Below are 15,835 nucleotides of genomic sequence, written 5' to 3'. Positions count from 1 at the left end.
TATCAGCAAAGTCAAGTGCCCTTCTCATCCTAACATGCCAGGGGGTACATGATATTTGCATGACATCACCGATGATGATAACCTTCATCCCTTGGTTTAGGTAATGTTTGCCAGGTTTTTCCACTCTAAAGTTAATATTTTTTCTCTTTCTCTATTCTATTCTTCCTTTGGAAGTGAGGCACTAAATATAGCCTGTCCTAAAAGTGGGGAGGGGCAGGAATTAAGCTCCACTTCCTGGGAGTAGGGAAGTATCTACATTTATTATTTAGAATTCTTTTGTAAGAAAGATTTGTCTCTTCTTGGCATTTATTTGTTCAGTCATTTATTTATATTAGTTTGTACCCTGTATATTTATTTTATACTTTGGGTAATAATCCAATACTACATTATTTTTGTTGTTTAAATTGTTTGAGCTTTGACGATTGGGAGCTCTGCAGGCTGGGTCTTGGGTCCCTTTGATTTGACCCATCCTTTTGTTTTGTAAGTACTTCTTTAGTGTTTGGTACTATAAGAAACTCCAGGCTCATTGTTTATTTTTCTGCCCCAGCCCTGGAATCAGATACTTCTCCAAGGAGCTCTGCTTTTTTTAATTGAAGAGTAGTATTTAGAGACCAACATCATTTGGACACCGGACATTATTGATTTTTATATATTAATCTTATCTCTGCAAACTTACTGAGTTCTCCTATTCTGTAATTTGAATCTGTTGATTCTCCTGGGTTTTCAGTGTAGAAGCAAGGATGGAAAGTTAGAACAACAAACAACAAGCAAAAAGTACCCTTGGCAAATTAAAAGTAAATACCCTTAAGCCAATAAAGATTAATGACTAAAAACTTAAAATGAACATCATAAAATACTGAATTATTAGAAGCCTTTCCATGAAAGTCAGGAACAAAAAACAAAGGATGCCTGTTGTACCTCCTGTTTAACGTTGTGCTATATTTTCTGGTAAAACAAAAAAAATGGTATAAGAATTAGAGATAAACTAAATTTTTATTTGCCTTTTTTCTTTTAAAATAATGAATGGGTACTGCATTATATGTCTTTTTTTCTATCTGTTGTAATAATCATTGTTTTTTCTTTTACTCTATTGTTATGCTGGATTACATGAATTTGTTTTGTAAATTCTAAAAATCCTTGTATTTTGGGTATAAACTCTCTTTGATTATGATATATGAAGTTTGTCTTTGCATTTTGGGTTATTCAGATTTCTCTAATATGATCTGCCAGTTTTACACTTGGACATAGGTGCAAAAATCCTAAATAAAATATTAGCAATCTGAATGTCCAGGTAAGGGGAAAATTTTAGTTTTATAGGGCTAGAATAATCTTGACATCAAAACTAGACAATCCCTTGAGCACTGTTGGTAGGAATGTTAAATAGAGCAGTCACTATAGAAAACAGTACAGCAACTCTTCAAAAAAGTTAAACATAAATTTATCATATGATCCGACAATTCCACTTCTGGGTATATACCCAAAAGAATTGAAAGCAGGGAGTCAGATATTTGTATGCTTATGTTCATAACAGCATTATTTTCAATAAGCCAAAGGTAGAAGCAACCCAATTGTCCATTGATGGATGAGTAGATAAACAAAATGTGGCATATACATGCAATGGAATATTATTCAGCCTTAAAAAGGAAGGGAATTCTGACAGATGCTACAACATGGATGAATCTTGAAGACATTATGCTAACTGAAATAAACCAGTCACAAAAGGACATATACTGTATGAGTCTATTTACATGTGGTACCTAGAGTAGTCAGATTGAGACAGAAAGTAGAATGGTGGTTGCCACGGGCTGTGGAGAGGGGAGAATGGGGAATTACTGTTTAATGCGTACAGAGTTTCAGTTTTGGGACATGGAAAGAGTTTGGTGGATGGATGGTGGTGATGGTAGCACAACAAAGTGAATGTACTTACTGCCACATACCTGTGTACTTAAAAATGGTTAAGATAGTAAATTTGATGTTAAACGTATATTTTACGACAGTTTAAAATAATTAGACAAGATAAAGCTAGCCCCATAAAAAAATTAAAGCTTTCTTTTATTTTCTACTATCGAAAATAGTTTTTTTTAATGAAATTGGGATTATCATTTACTTGAATTTCTGGTGAAGGTTGCCTGTAAAATCATCTAGATCTGCTGATCTTTTTCATAATTACTTGGACGTATAAATGCTTGTCTACTTCATCATACTAAATTATATTTCGAAGAAATTGTCTATTTTGACTGTTTTCAAGTATTGTATAAAGTGATTTATAATATTTATATATTCAAATAATAATTTAAAGAGAATTCCTACTATATGTGGGATGAGTTCTATTTATTCATATCCATCCATGCCTTGCAAAATGTTGTCAGAAGTTTATCTTGAGGAACCAAGATGGCGGAGTAAAAGGACATGTTCTCCTTGCGAGAACACCAGAATCACAACTAGCTACTGGACAATCATCGACAGGAAGACACTGGAACTCACCAAAAAACATACCCCACATCCAAAGACAAAGGAAAGCCACAATAAGACGGTAGGAGGGGTGCAATCACAGTAAAATCAAATCCCGTAACTGCTGGGTGGGTGACTCACAGACTGCAGAACACTTATACCACAGAAGTCCACCCACTGGAGTGAAGGTTCTGAGCCCCACGTCAGGCTTCCCAACCTGGGGGTCCGGCAATGGGAGGAGGAATTCCTAGAGAATCAGACTTTGAAGGCTAGTGGGATTTGATTGCAGGACTTTGACAGGACTGGGGGAAACAGAGATTTCACTCCTGGAGGGCACACACAAAGTAGTGTGCACATCGGGACCCAGGGGAAGGAGCAGTGACCCCATAGGAGACTGAACCAGACCTACCTGCTAGTGTTGGAGGGTCTCCTGCAGAGGCGGGGTGTGGCTGTGGCTCACTGTGGGTACAAGGACACTGGCAGCAGAAGTTCTGGGAAGTACTCCTTGGCGGGAGCCCTCCCAGAGTCTCTCATTAGCCCCACCAAAGAGCCCAGGTAGGCTCCAGTGTTGGGTTGCCTCAGGCCAAACAACCAACAGGGAGGGAACTCAGCTCCACCCATCAGCAGTCAAGTGGATTAAAGTTTTACTGAGCTCTGCCCACCAGAGCAACACCCAGCTCTACCCACCACCAGTCCCCCCCATCAGGAGACTTGCACAAGCCTCTTAGATAGCCTCATCCACCAGAGGGCAGACAGCAGAAGCAAGAAGAACTACAGTCCTGCAGTCTGTGGAACAAAAACCACATTCACAGAAAGATAGACAAGATGAAAAGGCAGAGGGCTATGTACCAGGTGAAGGGACAAGATAAAAACCGCAGAAAAACAACTAAATGAAGTGGAGATAGGCAACCTTCCAGAAAAAGAATTCAGAAGAATGATAGTGAAGATGATCCAGGACCTCGGAAAAAGAATGGAGGCAAAGATCGAGAAGATGCAAGAAATGTTTAACAAAGACCTAGAAGAGTTAAAGAACAAACAAACAGAGATGAACAATACAATAACTGAAATGAAAACTACACTAGAAGGAATCAATAGCAGAATAACTGAGGCAGAAGAATGGATAAGTGACCTGGAAGACAGAATGGTGGAATTCACTGCTGCGGAACAGACTAAAGAAAAAAGAATGAAAAGAAATGAAGACAGCCTAAGAGACCTCTGGGACAACATTAAACACAACAACATTCGCATTATAGGGGTCCCAGAAGGAGAGGAGAGAGAGAAAGGACCCAAGAAAATACTTGAAGAGATTATAGTCAAAAACTTCCCTAACATGGGAAAGGAAATAGCCACCCAAGTCCAGGAAGCTCAGAGAGTCCGATACAGGATAAACCCAAGGAGAAACACCCCGAGACACATAGTAATCAAACTGGCAAAAAGTAAAGGCAAAGAAAAATTATTGAAAGCAGCAAGGGAAAAACGACAAATAACATACAAGGGAAATCCCATAAGGTTAACAGCTGATTTCTCAGCAGAAACTCTATAAGCCAGTAGGGAGTGGCATGATAAACTTAAAGTGATGAAAGGGAAGAACCTACAACCAAGATTACTCTACCCTTCACGGATCTCATTCAGATTCGATGGAGAAATCAAAAGGCAAGCAGGCAAGCAAAAGCAAAGAGAATTTAGCACCACCAAACCAGCTCTACAACAAATGCTAAAGGAACTTCTCTAAGTAGGAAAAACAGGACAAGAAAAGGACCTACAAAAACAAACCCAAAAGAAGAAAATGGTCATAGGAACATACATATCGATAATTACCTTATATGTGAATGCATTAAATGCTCCAACCAAAAGACACAGGCTTGCTGAATGGATACAAAAGCAAGACCTATATGTATTCTGTCTAAAAGAGACCAACGTCAGACCTAGGGACACATACAGACTGAAAATGAGGTGATGGAAAAAATATATTCCATGCACATGGAAATCAAAAGAAAGCTGGAGTAGAAATACTCATATCAGATAAAATAGACTTTAAAATAAACAATGCTACAAGAGACAAGGAAGGACACTGCATAACGATCAAGGGATCGATCCAAGAAGAAGATATAACAATGATAAATTTATATGCACCCAACATAGGAGGACCTCAATACATAAGGCAACTGCTAACAGCTCTGAAAGAGGAAATCGACAGTAACACAGTAATAGTGGGGGACTTTAACACCTCACTCACACCAATGGACAGATCATCCAAAATGAAAATAAATAAGGAAATAGAAGCTTTAAATGACACAATAGACCAGATAGAGTTAATCGATATTTATAGGACATTCCATCCAAAAACAGCAGATTACACTTTCTTTGCAAGTGCGCACAGAACATTCTCCAGGATAGACCACATCTTGGGTCACAAATCAAGCCTCAGTAAATTTAAGAAAATTGAAATCATATCAAGCATCTTTTCTGACCACAACACTATGAGATTAGAAATGAATTACAGGGAGAAATACATAAAAAAAACACAAGCACATGGAGGCTAAACAATACGTCACTAAATAACCAAGAGAGCACTGAGGAAATCAAAGAGGAAGTTAAAAAATACCTAGGGACAAATGACAATGAAAACATGACGATCCAAAACCTATGGGATGCAGGAAAAGCAGTTCTAAGAGGGAAGTTTACAGCTATACAAGCCTACCTCAAGAAACAAGAAAAGTCTCAATCAATCTAATCTTGCACCTAAAGGAACTAGAGAAAGAACAAACAAAACCCAAAGTTAGCAGAAGGAAAGAAATCATAAAGATCAGAGCAGAAAAAAATGAAACAGAAACAAAGAAAACAGTAGCAAAGATCAATAAAGCTAAAAGCTGGATCTTTGAGATGATAAACAAAATTAATAAACCATTAGCCAAACTCATCAAGAAAAAGAGGGAGAGGACTCAAATCAATAAAATTAGAAATGAAAAAGTATAAGTTACAACAGGCACTGAAGAAATACAAAGCACCCTAAGAGACTACTACAAGCAATTCTGTGCCAATAAAATGGACAACCTGGAAGATATGGACAAATTCTTAGAAAGGTATAACCTTCCAAGAATGAACCAGGAAGAAATAGAAAATATGAACAGACCAGTCACAAGTAATGAAGTTGAAACTGTGATTAAAAATCTTCCAACAAACAAAAATCCAGGACCAGATGGCTTCACAGGTGAATTCTATCAAACATTTAGAGAAGAGCTAACACCCATCCTTCTCAAAGTCTTCCAAAAAATTGCAGAGGAAGGAACACTCCCAAACTCATTCTATGAGTCCACCATCACCCTGATACTAAAAATAGACAAAGATACTACAAAAAAAGAAAATTACAGACCAATATCACTGATGAATATAGATGCAAAAATCCTCAACAAAATACTAGCAAACATTATCCAACAACACATTAAAAGCATCATACACCATGATCAAGTGGGATTTATCCCAGGGATGCGAGGATTCTTCAATATATGCAAATCAATCAGTGTGATACATGATATTAACAAATTGAAGAATAAAAACCATATGATCATCTCAAGAGATGCAGAAAAAGCTTTTGACAAAATTCAACACTGATTTATCATAAAAACTCTCCAGAAAGTGGGCATAGAGGGAACCTACCTCAACATAATAAAGGCTATATACGACAAACCCACAGCAAACCTCATTCTCAATGGTGAAAAACTGAAAGCATTTCCTCTAAGATCAGGAATAGGACAAGGATGTCCACTCTCACCACTATTATTCAACATAGTTTTGGAGGTCCTAGCCACAGCAATCAGAGAAGAAAAAGAAATAAAAGGAATACAAATTGGAAAAGAAGACGTAAAACTGTCACTGTTTGCAGGTGACATGATACTATACATAGAGAATCCTAAAGATGCCACCAGAAAACTACTAGAGCTAATCAATGAATCTGGTAAAGTTGCAGGACACAAAATTAATTCACAGAAATATCTTGCATTCTTATACACTAATGATGAAAAATCTGAAAGACAAATTAAGAAAACACTCCCATTTACCATTGCAACAAAAAGAATAAAATACCTAGGAATAAACCTACCTAAGGAGACAAAAGACCTGTATGCAGAAAACTATAAGACACTGTTGAAAGAAATTAAAGATGATACCAACAGATGGAGAGATACTATGTTGTTGGATTGGAAGAATCAATATTGTGAAAGTGACTATACTACCCAAAGCAATCTACAGATTCAATGCAATCCCTATCAAATTACCAATGGCATTTTTTACGGAACTAGAACAAAACTCTTAAAATTTGTATGGAGACACAAAAGACCCCGAATAGCCAAAGCAGTATTGGAAAAAAACAGAGCTGGAGGAATCAGACTCCCTGACTTCAGACTATACTACAAAGCCGCAGTAATCAAGACAATACCATACTGGCACAAAAACAGAAACATAGATCAATGGAACAAGATGAAAAGCCCAGAGATAAACCCACGAACCTATGGTCAACTGATCTATGACAGAGGAGGCAAGGATATACAATGGAGAATAGACAGCCTCTTCAGTAATGGTGCTGGGAAAACTGGACAGCTACATGTAAAAGAATGAAATTAGAACACTCTCTAACACCATACACAAAAATAAACTCAAAATGGATTCGAGACCTAAATGTAAGACCAGACACTCTAAAACTCTTAGAGGAAAACATAGGAAGGAAACTCTTTGACATAAATCACAGCAAGATATTTTTTGATCCACCTCCTAGAGTAATAGAAATAAAAACAAAGATAAACAAATGGGACCTAATGAAACTTCAAAGCTTTTGCACAGCAAAAGAAGCCATAAACAAGACGAAAAGACAACCCTCAGAATGGGAGAAAATATTTGCAAACGAATCAACGGACAAAGGATTAATCTCCAAAATATATAAACAGCTCATGGAGCTCAATATTAAAAAAACAAACAACCCAATCCAAAAATGGGCAGAAGAGCTAAGTAGAAAATCTCCAGAGAAGACATACAGATGGCCAAGAAGCACATGAAAAGCTCAACCTCACTAATTATTAGAGAAATGCAAATCAAAACTACAGTGAGGTATCACCTCACACCAGTTAGAATGGGCGTCATCAGACAATCTACAAACAGCAAATGCTGGAGAGGGTGTGGAGAAAAGGGAACTCTCTTGCAGTGTTGTTGGGAATGTAAATTGATACAGTCACTATGGAGAACAGTATGGAGGTTTCTTAAAAAACTGAAAATAGAATTACCATATGATCCAGCAGTCCCACTACTGGGCATATATCCAGAGAAAACCATAATTCAAAAAGACACATGCACCCCAATGTTCATTGCAGCACTATTTACAATAGCCAGGTCATGGAAGTAACCTAAATGCACCTTGACATATGAATGGATAAAGAAGTTGTGGATAAATGGATAAAGAAGTTACTCAGCCATAAAAAGGAACGAAACTGCGTCATTTGTTGAGACGTGGATGGATCTAGAGACTGTCATACAGAGTGAAGTAAGTCAGAAAGAGAAAGACAAATATCGTATATTAACGCATGTATGTGGAACCTAGAAAAATGATACAGATGAACCGGTTTTCAGGGCAGAGGTTGAGCAACAGATGTAGAGAACAAATGTATGGACACCAAGGGGGGAAAGCCACGGGGCAGTGGGGATTGTGGTGTGATGAACTGGGCAATTGAGATTGACATGTATACACTGATGTGTATAAAATTGATGACTAGTAAGAACCTGCTGTATAAAAATAAAATAAAATTCAAAAAATAAAGTTTGTCTTCTAGAGAAGTGGACTTTGAGATTTTCTTTTTTTTCTTTCATTCAACAAATATTTATTCTGCACCTCTGAACCTAGGCACTGCTCTAGGGTGTTAAGTTTCCTCAGTGAACAAAATGGGGAAACATCCCTGATGTCAAGTATTTTACATTCCAGTGGGACTTATATTCTAATGTATTTACTCTCCTTTTTAATCTATCTCATGAATTTCTGCTCTTGGCAGTATTATTTTCTTTCATCTACTTGTTTTGGATATGATGCTTTTCTTTTTCTAGCTTGATCAGCTAAATACTCATTTTTCTTTATAGTATATGCCTTTAGGTTATAAATTTCTCTTTAACAATCACTTTAGCTGTATGTAACTCATTACTTTTGATAAGGAATATTTTTATTTTAATTTGGTTTAAATTGAGAAAATTTTTTTCACTGTTATATGGGATATTTCTTTACCACTTTTGATGTATCCATCCATGTGAATGGGAAACTCAGTTACTAATACTCCTAGCCCTTCCCTACTCAGTTGGTCTTAGGAGAGATGAAGTACCTTATCTGTGTGGTACATTTGGGAAGAATAAATTAGGGCATGCTGGCTCAGCTTCATCTTTCTCTTGAGATGAACCTGTCTTCAGCTCCTCCAGGACTGGTTCTGCAGTTCTAGGGGAGGGTAAGGGAAAGGCCTACGCCATTCCTGGTTGTCTTTGTCTATATCTGGGTGGGTAAGGCAGTCTAATTCAGTGGTTAAGGAGAAGGTTCTGTTTCTTTCTTCACCGAGTTAGGTGCTCCACCTGCTTCCATCTGCCAGTTCATGATCTTATTTTCAAGTTATTTAGAATCCAGGTGGTGAAGAGACATGGTAATTGTGGTTAAATTTTGTAAACATTCCCCACCATATATGTGAAAAGAATTGTGGGGTCCAAAGTTTTATATATGTCCATTAGTTTGAGCTTGGGTATTTGTCTTGTCCAGTCTTTTTTTTCTTTCTTTTATATTATTTTAAAGACACTTTTATTGAGATATAATTCACATAATATAAAATTGACCCATTTAAATGATATAGTTCAGTGGTTTTTAGTATATTCACAGAACTGTTCAATTGCAATTGTCCATGGTTTTTCGCACTCCTCTGTTTTCTAAAGCAGTGCTGTGCAATAGAACGATGTTGTGAGCCACATTTATTGTAATTTAAAGTTTTCTGGTAGCCAAATTAAAAACGGTAAAAGGAAATATTTCGGTGAGATTAACTTAAATACTGTATTTATTTAACTTAATAAATCTAAAATGTATTTCAACATTCAGTTAATATAAATAATTATAAAATATGTTTTATTCTTTTTGTACTAAGTCTTTGCAAACTGGTGTGTATTTTATACTTTTACAGCAAATCTCAATTGAGACCAGCCGCATTTCAAGTGCTCAGTAGCTACATGTATATAATGGCTACCATATTGGGCATCATAGGTCTGTGGTCTTTACTTTTTTTTTTTGGTCTGCTTGATCTAGAAATTACTGAGCTTGTGAATTTGTGTATTTCTCCCATAATTTTGTTATTTTTTAGGTGAAGTGTCCTTTTTATCATTGTGATAACTATTTCCTAATGATTTTTATCTTATATCCTGTTTTACTTTATATGCCAACTTTTACTTAGTACTGTCATGATATAATTTTATCTATCCCTGTATTTTTTACCTTTACTTTTGTCTTAATGTGTCATTAAGTTTTAATCTTGTGTGTTGTGAATGGTTGGAATTTTTTCTTTATCCAATATGATACACTCTTTTAAAAAAAACTGGTGAATTTACCCCATTTGCATTTTTGTGATTTGGACTAATTTCTATTGTTTACTTTTTATTCTATTTTTTTTTCTACTATACAGATTTGGATTACTCAACTTTTTTTCTCTTTCTGTCTCCCTTTCTCCCTTTTTCCTACTAGTTTGAAAGCTTATATTGTTTTTTTCTAGTGGTTACTATTAAATTTTTAAAATAAACATCTACTGATTAATATATTAATAAACTGCACATTTAAATTGTACAGTTTGGTAAGTTTTAAGGTACGTATGTATACCTGAGAAACCACCACCGCAATTAAGATAATAAAATATCGGATCAGCTCAAAAAGTTTCCTCATACTCCTCTGATAATCACTCCCTTTCACCTCTTCCAAATTTTTCCTTCATGTCTCCCCCCCACACCATTGCTGGACAACCACAGCTCTGGTTTTGGTCACTGTAGATTAATGTGCATTTTCTACCACTTTATATACAGGGAATCATAAATTACATACTCTTTTGTGTCTGCCTTCCTTCTCTCAGAATAATTATTTTGAGATTCATATATGTTATTGAATATATTGATATTCATTACTTTTTATTGCCAAGTTGTATTCCATTGTATGACTATACCACAGTTTTGTTTATACACGTACTCGCTGATGAACATTTGGGTTGTGTCTCGTTTTTGGCTATTACAAATAAAGCTGACATAGACTTTTTTGTACATTTGTATATAAGTTGTTATATGGATATACACTTTCATTTCTATTCACTAAATATAAGTAGGAGTGGGATGATTAGGTCATTTGGTAAATATGTGTTTAAATTTATAAGAAACCACCAAACTATTTTCCAAAGTGGTTGTACCATTTTACAATCCTTTCAGTAGTGTATCAGAGTGCCAGTTCTTCTACTTCCCTGCCAACACTTGGTATAGTCAGTCTTTTTCATTTTAATCATTTTAATAGGTATATAGTGGTATTTGTGATTTGAATTTTCATTTTTCTCCTGACTAATTATGTTGAACATCTCTTCATGTGCTTATTTGCCATCTGTATATCTTCAGTAGCAAAGTGTATATTCAGATATTCTACCCATTTTTTTCTCTTGGGTTGCTTGTTTTCTTATTATTGAATTTTGAATTCATTATGTATTCTGGATAGAAATCCCTTATGAGATATGCAATTTGCAGATATTTTCTGCCAGTCTGTGAACGGTCTTTTATCTTTAAACAGTATCTTTTGGGGACAGAAGTCCTTAACATTGATGTAGTCAAATTTGTCAAAATTTTCTTTTATGGACTTCGTTTGTGGCATTTGGTTCTGGTTCCATGGACTTCCTTTTTATTCTTGGAAGGATAGCAGTTTATACTTTAAAATATTTTGTATATTTTATCTGATATTTCTGAATATTTATAGTACAGGTGTTCTGTATTAGTTCTGTCCATTTTGCTGCTAGAACCACTGAAAGTGCAGTTTAGTGCATGTTATGTTTGAAAATTTTATCAGTTTGTAACTTACAGAAATTCCAACCCCCCCATTTTTGATCCAGTGGAGTCTTTGTAACCTGGAATCTACCATTTATATTTTTCCAACAAATAGTTACATGTTATTTATAATGTTTTTGTCAGAGTAAATTAAAGATAATTTAGGTCATTGAATAAAAATTCAAAGGATAATTTATAGGCTAACTAATCACTAATGATAACTAATCATGGATATTTTAATTAATAGTCTCATGACTAGGGTTTAAATACATTGAATTGATTTGTAGCAGCTATCTAGAAACATAAAAGACACTTGTTATTTTAATGGTCATTTTCTATTTGCATGTTTAATATCTGACTCCCTTTTTTTTCTCTTTTATTTTTAGATCACAAAATTTGTCCAGGATAGACATAGAGCTAGAAGAAACAGACTTCGTAAAGATCAACTTAAGAAACTCCCTGTACATAAATTCAAAAAAGGTAAGTGAACATTTTTATTTTCTAAATAAAAACCCTTAGTTTATTTAATAGTACATGGTGATTATACTCTATTGCAACCTTCTGAGTCCTTGCCATACCCTATGTCTAACACTCAGTTAATAATGAATGAGTGAATGTGGAAGATGGTCTTTTGCTGTGGTTTATCCTGGTGAAGGCAAGAAGGGGGTACATGGTCTTCAGAGAATTTAAAAACAATAGTGAAACTGACCAAAATGCTTTTTATTATCCCCATGTGCCAGAAGTTCTAAACATCAGTAGGTAAAATACTTATCTCCACCAGGGTGGTCTGCTCCCACTCTCTCTCCCACCCTACACCACCACTGTATTAACATTGCAGTAATTAAACACATAGTTTATAGTGTTGTGTTAACTAAACACAGTAGATAGCTATTATGTGTCAGTATATTGTAAATGTATCATCTCATTTAATTTTCATATTTCTATGAAATGGGTACTATAATGGACATTATATATGAGGAAATAGTGGGTCAGAAAGGCAAAAAATTTAATGTCTCACAGCCAGCACTAACAGAGCTGGGGAGGGGCATGGGTCTAATACTTTAGCCAATGTAGTTTCTCCTGCTTATGCTTGGTGAGCTTTTAGTGTAGGTACATGCTTATTAAATCTTTTTGGCCAGTAGTCCCCAGAATTTTCAATTTCTGTACCAGTAAAAATGTTCTGTTTTTTAATTCAGCAGAGAAAATGCATAGAGAGTGGAAAGGAGAAGTAGAGAAGGCATTAAAACTTAATTCTGTAACCTATACTTCAGTAAAAAAGAAACTTAGTTCTGCAAATTTTTTATTTTTCCAAGTAACAAAATGTTTAAAAAACCTACCATTTATAATAACCATATTTTATGAAAAATATAAAAACAAATAAATAGGAAAATCACATGTTAAAAAATAAATAACAACATTCGTAAAAATGCAGTGTGCTATCATCATACAGTGCGGATTAAGTAAAAGTTATTCATAAACCAATTTGAGGACTAGCTTTAGGAATCACTTTTTTAGGCTCCATTTTGTATGTTAATTTTTATGTTTCCTAAAACCAGGGGGAAAAAAAGAGTGAAATAAATGATGTTGATATTGTCCTAGGCTAAAAAGGGCGTGCATAGTTGGCTTTTCTTCTGAGTAAGGTAAGTGGCCGTTGTAGGATTTTGAGCAGAGAAAAGATAAGATCTAAATTAAAAGTTGAGTGGGCCTTTCTTGCTGCTATGTTAAGAATAGGATGCAGAGGGTCGGGGTGTAAGCAGAGACCAGATGGGGGCTGTCACAGTAATCCAAGTGAAAGATGCATGTGGCTTGGACTGGAGTGGCAACAGTAGAGGGAGTGAAGAAATCTTAGATTCTAGATACATTTGTAAGATGGAATGTACTGGATTTATTGATGGACTAGTTATGGGGAGAGGAAACAAGGATGACTCCAGATTTTGTGGTCTCAGTGACTGGAAGGATGGCATTGCCTTAAATAGAAATAAGGATGGTGGAGCAGGTTTGGGGAGGAAATTTGGGAAATCAGTGTTGGACATGTAGAATTTCACATGTTCACTAGACATTTAAATGAGTCTGGAGTTTAAGAGACGTCTGAACTGGAAGTATTGATATAAAAAGATGTGTTTAAATCATAAGACTGGATAAGATTACCAAGAGAATGAGTATGGAGGGACAGAATACTGAAGACATATTGGGGCATCCCAACATTGAGTAAGGAAGAAGCGGAATCAGCAGTGGAGACTGAGAAGGGGTGACTAAGTTATACAGAGGAAAATCAGAAGGAGTGGTTTACCAGAAACCAAGTGATGCAAATCTCTAAGGAGCAAGGAGTGATAGATAACTTGTGTCAAATGTTCCTGATAGATAAGTAAGATGAGAACTAATTGACCATTAGAAGTTATTATCATGATGTACAGTTTTGACAGAGTGGTCCGTCCAAAAACCTGATTGTGGTGGGTTTGAGAATGGAAGGAGAGGAACAGTAACTATAGACAACTTTTTCAAGAAACTTAACTACAAAGGGGAGTAAAGAAATAGTGTAGTAGCTGGTAAGGGAAGTTTCATTAAGAAATAATAGCATATTGCTGAAGGAAATTGATGACATAGGTGATAGATGGGAGAATTGCTATAATAATGTCTTTGTGAAGGCAAGAAGGCATGGGATCTGGTGTACAAATAGTTGGATTGGCCTTAGATAGGAGCATGGAGAGTTGAGCTAAGGGAAAGTAGAATATGTGGGTGCAAAATCCTGGTAGTGTTTATGGTGGTCAGGCTGTGGAAATATTCTTTACTTCCATTGTTCTCAATGAAGTAGAAAACACAATCATCAACTGAAAGCTGAGGATGGGGGAGGAGATTTTGGAGGTTTAAGAACAGAAAGGTATAAAATGTTATTCTGGGAGAGTAGATGGGCAGATGGACTAGGGAAATATAAAACATTGCCTGGGAGCCTGAACCTCCCTTTCAGGTTCATAGTTATGAACCAATCAGCATAACTGTGTGTTTTTCTCTAGCCATGTTCATCTGTATGGTGTTTATCCTTACCATACCTTCACATTTTTTTAAAAAATGTGAAGTATGACATGTATACAGAAAAGTACTTAAGACATTTTTCTGGAACCATCCAATTCAAGAAACAGAACATTACTAGCATCGCAGAAACTACTGTGTCCCCTTCTAGATTGTAATCCTTTCCTCCTCACTGGAAGTAATCACTATGCTGGCTTATGACAATCATTTCATTGCCTTTATCTTAAGTTTTGTCACCTATGTATGGATTCCAAAACAATATGATTTACTTTTTCCTATTTTTGAATTGCGTTTTTGGCCTTACCTCTTTTTTTTTTTTTTTTTTTTGCGGTACGCGGGCCTCTCACTGTTGTGGCCTCTCCCATTGCGGAGCACAGGCTCCGGACACGCAGGCTCAGCGGCCATGGCTCACGGGCCCAGCCGCTCCGCGGCATGTGGGATCTTCTCGGACCAGGACACAAACCCGTGTCCCCTGCATCGGCAGGCGGACTCTCAACCACTGCACCACCAGGGAAGCCCCTTACCTGTTTTATTAACAGTTTTTTTGGTGAAATTAACCCACTTTATTACATGTATATGTAGTTCATTCACTTTTATTTCTTTGTATAAATATATTATTTATCCTTTTTACTATTAATACACATTGGGGGTTTTTGTTTTGTTTTTTATTTATTTTTTATTGAAGTATAGTTGATATTCAATGTTCTCTTTTGTTTCCCCAGTTTGGGGCCATTACAGACCATACTTTTAAGAACATTCTTGTACATATATTCTGGTGTATATGAGCATGAATTTCTTTAGAGTATATACCTAGAAGTAGATTAGCTGGCTTAGGATATACATGTCTTCAATTTTATTGGATAATACCAAGTTTTTTTCAAAGTGATGATGGTACCAGTTTATATTCCCATCAATAATGTATAGGAGTTCCTGTTGTCCCACATATGGACCAATATTTTGTACTGACAGCCCTTTAAATTTTAGCCAATCCAATGGGTTTATAAAGATAGCTCATAGTGGTTTTAATTTACATTTCCCTTCTCGTCTGTGAGGTTAAGTGCCTGTTTATATTTTTATTTACTAGCTAGATTTTCACTTCCGTGAAGCACCTTTCATGTCATTTTCCTGTTGGGTTATCCTCCCCTGCTTTTTACATGTAGGAAGAATTCTTCAGATGTTCTCACAAACCCACCCTGGAGTTGTGGTGTGTGGTGAATCAGTTCTTCACTGATTTTTTGTGTCTTAACTGTCTTCTAGTTTGTCGCTTATGTTTTCATAGGAGTAAAGTTCT

The 15,835-nt window shown here is 35.9% G+C and overlaps 1 protein-coding gene across 3 annotated transcripts in view; it reads left to right on the top strand.

The window, feature by feature from the left end:
* The window catches only part of RNF13 (ring finger protein 13), a 140,063-nt gene that overhangs the window by 97,842 nt on the left and 26,386 nt on the right, over positions 1-15,835 (top strand). For all 3 annotated transcript variants that reach the window (XM_060149636.1, XM_060149637.1, XM_060149638.1), the window contains one exon: positions 11,904-11,997. In XM_060149636.1, the coding sequence (XP_060005619.1) occupies positions 11,904-11,997 (94 nt within the window). The remainder of the gene's footprint in view (positions 1-11,903; positions 11,998-15,835) is intronic.

This window comes from Lagenorhynchus albirostris, chromosome 5 (genome assembly GCF_949774975.1).
Source record: "Lagenorhynchus albirostris chromosome 5, mLagAlb1.1, whole genome shotgun sequence".
Taxonomy (NCBI): domain Eukaryota; kingdom Metazoa; phylum Chordata; class Mammalia; order Artiodactyla; family Delphinidae; genus Lagenorhynchus; species Lagenorhynchus albirostris.
Note: the sequence above shows the minus strand (reverse complement) of the source record. Positions and strands in the feature narration are given on the sequence as shown.